This window comes from Astyanax mexicanus, chromosome 14 (genome assembly GCF_023375975.1).
Source record: "Astyanax mexicanus isolate ESR-SI-001 chromosome 14, AstMex3_surface, whole genome shotgun sequence".
Lineage (NCBI taxonomy): Eukaryota > Metazoa > Chordata > Actinopteri > Characiformes > Acestrorhamphidae > Astyanax > Astyanax mexicanus.
Window position 1 is genome coordinate 34,122,351 of NC_064421.1, and position 8,334 is coordinate 34,130,684.

General features: G+C 44.7%; 1 protein-coding gene across 1 annotated transcript; it reads right to left on the minus strand.

Annotated features, from left to right (window-relative positions):
• Nucleotides 1-1,459: 1,459 nt before the first annotated feature.
• Nucleotides 1,460-4,844, minus strand: LOC125781042 (titin-like). Its single transcript, XM_049463937.1, has 2 exons — nucleotides 4,618-4,844; nucleotides 1,460-4,423 (listed from the first exon to the last, which is right to left on the minus strand). The coding sequence occupies exons 1-2, from the start codon at nucleotides 4,834-4,836 to the stop codon at nucleotides 2,111-2,113; spliced, it is 2,532 nt and encodes an 843-aa protein (XP_049319894.1). The 5' UTR covers nucleotides 4,837-4,844; the 3' UTR covers nucleotides 1,460-2,110.
• Nucleotides 4,845-8,334: the final 3,490 nt, after the last annotated feature.

Sequence of the window (8,334 nt, forward strand, 5' to 3'; positions counted from 1 at the left end):
GTAGTTCTCTGGATACCGCCATCTTGAATTCATTTTGCAATCTGTTTTCCTTTCCTGCCTATTTGTTTTTGCTCATCAGTGGACTTGTGATTTATTTTCAAGATGTTTTTTAATAAATTCTCTGTACACTTTTAAAGTTCTCAGTGCCTCGTTTTAAATGTCAGGGCTCTCAGAATTCTAGCAATGAAGTGTGAAGCAACTGTGAGCTTGTTAATGGTGTAAACATAGCGATGTCTTTGCCTGAGCAACTCTATGCCCCTATCACTAGCATTGTAAGCTTGTTGGGAACATCGGCTAAAAGATCTGTATGTTGGAATGCTGGGGGTGAATAGAGATGGGCTAAAGTTCATACTTGTTCATGATTCACTACAACCCAGGTCTATTTCACACCGGATTTTTGCTTAAACTGTGAAGCCTTAAAGTCCAAGTTACCTACTTGGTCAATATCAACATGTCTTTTGTGTTACATAGTTGTACATTGTAAATATTTTTTATTGCATTTTTAAAGGTTTAGTCTAAATGCTAACCATAATCGGAATGCTAACCTTCATTTTAATGTTTTATAATTTTTTTATGGTTTGATGTGGGTTTTTGATATGTATGCTGTGCATATTTTTTTTAATGATGTATTCTGGAAGTTTTGAAGAAGTTTTATATATATATTTAATATTTGCTATTTCCATACCCTGTCATCTTGAGATAACCTCCGCCCCTTCAGGAAAGTAGCATCTGATATCAGTGACATCACAAAATGTCACACTGGGACTGAAGACACTTGCTGTATGTTCAGCAAAATAATAATATTAGTTTCACTTCATATTTTCATATTTTGAAATTCAGATATTTTCTCCGTACTGGTCCACCCTGTTCCTGTAAAATATGATGGTTATAAAAATAATTTCAGAAAATCTAAATAAATTTTCAAAATAGAAGAAGATCATCATGAACACTTCAACATGTTTGCAACTTTAAATCAACCAGTTTTTAATTTGATGACAATCTTTGCTTGAATGATAGGGCTTAAAAAGTGATTTAGGGCGTTTTCTCACATATAGTTCTTCACTTTAAGTGTTTCTCTCTCTGTTTGGTTTGGTTTTACACAGGCATAAACGTAAAGCACCAAAATGCGCTCCAATAAATCTTGCAAGCACATTGTCTTCTCTGATTGGTCAGAGCTGTCTGGCATGGGAGCAAGAAAGAAAATATAGCAAAAAGGTTCTGTGTTCCAGTGCGTTTATCTGTGCAGTGTGAAGCTGCTTTAACACAGAATGCTGAAAATTTGCTGCTGCGCTTTTAAACACAGTGTTTTCAGTAAGTTGTGCAGCGCATATGTACGCATAGTAAACAGAGTCGCGCAGCCGTGAGCAGTGAATGCTGCACATGCGGCTTTAGTGTCAAACTGCTTAGCATGGAGCAGCAGCAGAGACAGAGTGTTACCCCAAGGAGGAGGGAGGCTGGATGCAGGTGCAGACTCTTTATTTCCACAACACACAAACAAATCCAAATACAGGCAGGGGTCTAAGTACCGGCAAACAGGAGTATCAGAGGAAGGCAGAATCGGGGTCGAGGATCAGGCAGAGGTCAGTAACAATGAAACAGATATCTAGTAATGCTCAGAACTCAGAAACACAGATTCGGCAACTAAGACTTCGCACTGGCTATAGAGTTGGAGTCCCTTAAATACCCCAGCTGATGATGATCAGCTGGGAGGTTGGGCCGGTGATCAGAACTCCGGCGACGTCGAGCGCTGCTGAGAGGGCATGGGTGGAGCCTCAGGGCTGACACAGAGTTTGTTCATAGCTGTGCTAATTAGCATTAAATGGCTAATATATCAGATTATACTGCACCTTTTCATCGGTTTAGCTAAAAAAAAAATGAGTATATTTAATAGCTGGATCACGTTTTAACCAAATACGAACCTCTCCAAAGTTCATTTGGGACCGGACCGGGACCACATCCACTATCTGGTATCAGCCTGGTTGTTTTGTACCGCACCAGAGTCCAAGTACTGTTTTCTTTTTTTTTTTTTTACTTTCAAACCAAACCATATATTTTATTTTTAAAAATTTGCATAGACAATTTAAATCATGGTACAGTCCTGGAGAGCTGTTTAGACCAGGGTGCGTAACCAGTTTATACCATGGTAAAGCAGGAGCCCAGAACAGATAATGGCGCTTGGAATGGCAGCGGCGCCGATTAAAGCCGGAAAGGAAAATCTGTTGCTGTCTGGAGCAGATCTGATGTCATTCTCCTTTAAAACGTTGAGTTCATCCAGCGCATTCTTCACTGACGCCATCACATCATTCCTGTAGACTGTCTCCTCGTTGGTGGTCTCCTGCTCTATAGTCATGGTCAGTTCCACTGGAGCTGAAGGTGAGGTCTGATCTACTATATGATTCTCTGGTCTTGATGTCTCCTCAGGAAGTTCCTCCTCTGCTTCTGCAGAGAAGTTTCCTTGTGGCAGCTCCAGAGCAGAGGGGGCGCCCTTCAGCACAGACGAAGATACAGGCTTGTCTGTGTCTTCAGGTGTTTCATAAGGCGCCTCTTCAGGTGTTTCCTTAGGAGCCTCTTCAAATATTTCCTTGGGTGCCTCTTCAGGTGTTTCCTTAGGCGCCTCTTCAAATATTTCCTTGGGCGCCTCTTCAGGTGTTTCCTTAGGCGCCTCTTCAAATATTTCTATAGGCGCCTCTTCAGGTGTTTCCTTAGGCGCCTCTTCAGGTGTTTCCTTAGGTGCCTCTTCAGGTGTTTCCTTAGGGGCCTCTTTAGGTATTTCCTTAGGCACCTCTTCAAATATTTCTATAGGCGCCTCTTCAGGTGTTTCCTTAGGCACCTCTTCAAATATTTCTATAGGCGCCTCTTCAGGTGTTTCCTTAGGCGCCTCTTCAAATATTTCTTTGGGCGACTCTTCAGGTGTTTCCTTAAGCCCCTCTTTAAATATTTCCTTAGGCGCCTCTTCAGGTGTTTCCTTAGGCGCCTCTTCAAATATTTCTTTAGGCGCCTCTTCAGGTGTTTCCCTAGGTGTCTCCTTCATTGTCTTTTCAGAGTCCTCCAGGGTGTCACTGGACACAGGAACCTCTTCTTGGCGTACAGTGGGCCTGAGCTCAATCTTTTCCATCTTGCTGATGGTTTTGGATGGGCAGATGTTGATCGGTCCACAGGTCCAGTCTTTATAAGATCTCAGCTGCTGCTGGACCTTGTTTTGTGAGCCGTTTTCCTCTAGTGCAGCCTCTTTGTGGATCTGATCTATTGTTTTAGGGCCAAGATCAGCCCTCCTGGGGACCCACTTATTCCGTCTCATATCCAGAAGGTCCTGCAGCATGAATCTGATTCGTGAGGACGTCTTCCTCGCCCTTACAATTTCCTCAATCTCAGTAAAATAATGATCCATGCGAGTCTTGTCCTTTTCATCAGCGTCTTTCCCGACAGTGGAGAGCAGCTTGCTGAGGCACTCTAAGCTCTCTTCAGCTTCGTCCTTCAGGAGTTTGGCGAAGCAGTGGTGAATAATGGAGTCCTTAAGCATCCTCAATTTAAACAGCTCTCCAACAAATTTTATGTTTCCCAGAGAACGACGGCGGGCCTTGTTCTTTGCCTCCTCCAGCTCTTCCTTTAACTGCTGACGTTCTTCATTCTCTGTAGCTGCATCCAGCTGCTTCTGCTTTTCCTCGATGATCTCCTCGTCCTTGTTCTTCTTAAATTCCTCCTTGCAGCAATGGAGCAGCAGTAATCTGAACTCTACGTTAACTGCCGGGTCTTTAGAGGTCGGGACTTTTAGATCTACGAGGCGGTGGCACATTTTTGCGTATATCTCGGAGAAGTGAGGTTCTCTGACGGCTTTTTCAAACACGAGACTGATGACCCCCCTCAGACGCTCCTCCGTATCGATGGCCAGCTCGGTCACGTGCTGTATCAGCCTGTCAAACGTCTGAGGGGTGAGTTTGTTGAGGATGCTGCGGAACAATCTCAACATCTCCTGAGTCTTCAGGTCTTCTGCTTCATCCTTTTGCACTTCGCCGCATTCAACGCTCTTCTTCCTTCCAGGCCTCCAGGCATTCGCTGCCTTGTTGAGCTGGACGTCGTCATTCAGGGACACGCTGATGACCTTACGCGTCTCGTTGCGGAGCTCGTTGTCGGGCTCTGTGCTTCGTCTCCATCCATGTCTGGAGGTCTGTCTGTCCTGTTGTACACATTTCTGCTGCCAACTAGAGTCCAATGGATCTTTATTGGGCTTGTCCAGCACAACCCTAGGGATGAATGGTAATCCCTGAGGTTTCTGTATGCTGGGACTGATGAATCGAAAGCCCAGCAGAAACTCTCGATCGTACTGAATCTTCTGCTCCAGAGGAACAGCCGCCTGAGGCTTGTAATTAAGGCGATGATCAGGAGTGGAGGTCTGCTGGGTCTGGGGAACATACTGAGGACGTTTCTGCAATACAAAGAAAACAATGTCGTTTAATGTTAAAAAGAACTGAAAAGGCTAAACTGCTGAGGACCCCAACCCCCCCCCCCCCCCCCCCCCCACACACACACACTACTTAATCATGATGTTAGAACACACACTTAGCTTAGCCAAAAGAAGCTCTGATATCTTCATAACTAATAAAGTGTAAAATTCTGTACCTTCATTGGTGCCGGTGGTCCAGAACGCACCAATGGGGGCCGGGAAGGGTGGTCTTTAGCCCCCCGGTAAGTAACATTCGATCGCGGACGATCAGAGTTAATCTCTTGCTGGAGAAACATCTCGAAACTCAGCGAACACAAGTGAAGCGCACAGTAACTGAAACGTTTCTGACGGAATTCCGTCACTCCTGTGCCATATATGACATCACACAGTGACATCACAGTTCTGTCAGCACGCAAGATTCCGAACCAATCAGAGCAGCTCAGTGCTGTGGAACAGTGTTGGCTTAATGCCAACAATAAAAATCTAAATAATAATTTCACTAAATAACCTTTTTCACTTTGTTTCAGTCATTTGCTATTAAACACCTGAATTCTCTCAATAGTTTTAATGCATATTAAACTATATTTCTAGATTTTTATCACAATAATTTTACTGAATTCATATTTATTTGTATTTCACTTTTTACTGTAGTTTGTCATTAAACAATATATAGAAATATATATATTTTTTTATAATTTCCCACTAAGAATAGCACAAATAGCACAAAACACTGCAAATTATACAAACTAAAATGTATTAAATTCAAAGTTAAGTAGGGAGTTTCTGATAAAGTGGCCAGCAAGGAATTAATCTTATTTATTTTTTATTTGGCAATTAAAACCCTAAATGTTTTTAGTATTCTTTTAGAAGAAACAATGCATGACCAGGTGTCCCATTACTTTTGTCCATATATATTTGTAGTTTATTGTCGTATCTAATTGCTTTGCTTTAAACCGCACCACAATATCTGAACAGGGTCTATCTTACCCACTCTAGCACGAGATTTAACTGTTTAAACATGGACATTTTTATATAAAAAAGGGCAACTCTAATACTGCAGTATACTGTAAACTCTAATAAGTCTACTAAAATCATTTGAGATATTTTGTTGCCTTAAATGAATTAAGATTTCAGTAATTTAGTAATTTCAGTAATTTTAGTCATTTATAATACTTTATGGAGTTGAACAAACTTTGATCTGTGAGGTACAGGAGGGGGGTACAAGAAGAAGAAAAAGAAAAGAAAAGAAAAAAAAACTAAACAAAAAACAAACAAACAAAAATAATAATAATAATAATAATAAAATAAAATAAACATAAAATAAACAAACATACATACATACACATACTCACATATCTAACTATACATATGCTTATACATATACACACATACATAAATATACATACATATTAATACATACACATAAATACATACACACACACACACAGTTACTTCTATTCTATTGTTTTTTGCAAAAATATGTCATGTGTTACAGATTATGTCATGAAATGCCTACCACAATGGAGGCAAGAAACCGCCACCATGCCCGTGCGATCCAGAGGCAGATAGGGAAGAACCCAGTGAACCCAGACCATCCACAGCCCATTAGGAGCCCAGAAGACCCGCGGCCACACATCCCGATGGTAACCATGCGCACACCCCAGATGAGGACGGGGGAGACTCCAGACGAAGCCCCCATGGCAAAGAGCAAGAGTCCAGAAAGCCAAAGGAAGCGAGCAGCCCACCCCCCCGGCAGGCCAGCACCCCCTGCACGAGCCGAGCATGCGGCCCCCGAGACCCCATGCACCCGGGAACAGCCCGACACCCGGCAGGCCCCCCCCCCACGCCAAGGGGGCCCAAGCCACCTCCAGGCCACGGCCACCAAGGGGATGGGCCAGAGACCACATTAGGGCATCCGGCCACGCACCCAGGGACCCACGGACGCCCACCCCCCCAGGAACGGCAGTGACGATCGGCGGAGGGCAGCGTGGAGCGGTAGGGGGGGCAGAAACCCGCCCTCCGCAACCATGTCCCACAGGTGTCCATGCTCAGTCAGCCCCAAACCCAGGACCAATTGTTCACGCACACATGCACATTCACACACCCGTCACACACACATCCGTCACACATACACCCGCCACACACACAGAACATACATAGACACCTAATGCGGGCATGCGGGCACCAGTACCGAGCCAGCGGCAACCTAGGGAAGCAGCCAACCCGGCCCCGAACAACCACCCGACCCACACCCCAGGCAGGGTGCACGAAACCAGGGTGTGCAGCATGTTGCAGTGATATGAATGTGTATAATGAGAAGAATGAATGAAAGCTACAGTGCTAGGAGGACTACCCCCCGGAGGAAGAGAGCCAACTACTGCTGGCTCACTAGGCACCCAGTTCCATACACCCAACCGCAGTACAGGGAAGGCAAGTCCAGGGTGTAGAGCGGCTACGGCCCCAGGACACCGCCGCTCTGCAAGACAGCGCCCCCCCCCCCCCCCCCTCCCCCCCCACACTGCATAAACACACATCCCCACTCACATACAAAAGACAACAGATATTACACACACGCACACACACGCACACACACACACACAGACACATTTACAATAAACATCCCACTCTTTCTCATACACACACACAGTGGTCCTGAGCCCAGGACCAACCAGTCTTAAGTGGGAGACTGCCGCTTCCCCACCTGAGCGCCCCTACCTCCCCACAGGGAGGGCACCCAGAATCCCGGAATGCCAACCAGACACCCCAACACGGACCAAACCACCACCCCCCACGACGTCGCGCCCAAGAGAGGCATAGACCCTCCCCAGCTCAGGGAGGGACCCAAACAGGTGACAGACGCCCACGGGCACCAGGGCCCCGGACTCCGCACCCCGACCGCCACAGGGGAACCCAGCCAACCGGACAGGGCCAGCACCCACCACCATGGGCCCCCCAGACCCACACCCCAAGACCACAAGAGCATACATCCAGGCCCCCCCCACCAACAACCAGGGCCCGCACACAGAAATCACCAAGCGGCAGCCACCGTCCCCAGTCCAAGAGCCATCAGACACCCGAATCCCCCGATTCCCCCCCAGCCACCTGCCGGACGCACCAGGAGACACGACTACAGCCGCCCACCCCCATCATGTGATGGAGCTGATCAGTGGGAACCAGAGAGATTCAAATGTAGCCAATTGGTTTTTTGAGGTTGCAGACATTCTTTCCAGACTAATGTGGTCTAAAAGTAAATTTCTATAGTGATTTATGCATAAATCATTTTTTGATTTCCACTTCATGAGGATAGTTTTCTTAGCGATGCATAAGACAGTGAGAACTATGTGCAATATATTTGTTTCCATGTTTAGTTCACTTACATCACCTAAAATGCATAGTTTGGGTGAAGCTGGGATATTGCAATTAAACCAGGTAGATAAGTCTTCACATATCATCTGCCAGAATCTCTGAACAGGCATGCAAAACCATATAGCATGTATATAATTCTCAATATGATTGCCCGAACAGTTAGTGCATATATTTGTTTCTCTAAGGCCCATTTGGAACATTCTATGCCCTGTATAATGTGTTCTATGGATAATTTTGTATTGTATGAGTTGTAAATTTGGACTTTTCGTCATTTTGAAATTGTTTAAACATATCTGTGTCCAAAAGTTCTTATCTGGGTTCATGGAGAGATCTCGATCCCATTTTGTAATTGGGAGGGATATTGAATCATTAATTTTGGATAATAACTTATATATTTTTGATAACAATTTAGGAGTACTCTCATGAACTCTTTTATCAATACTGGGATTTCTAATGTTAGATTATTTAAATTAAATCTTGCTTGTATAATGGACTTCAATTCTAGATACTCCAGAAATTTGCTACTG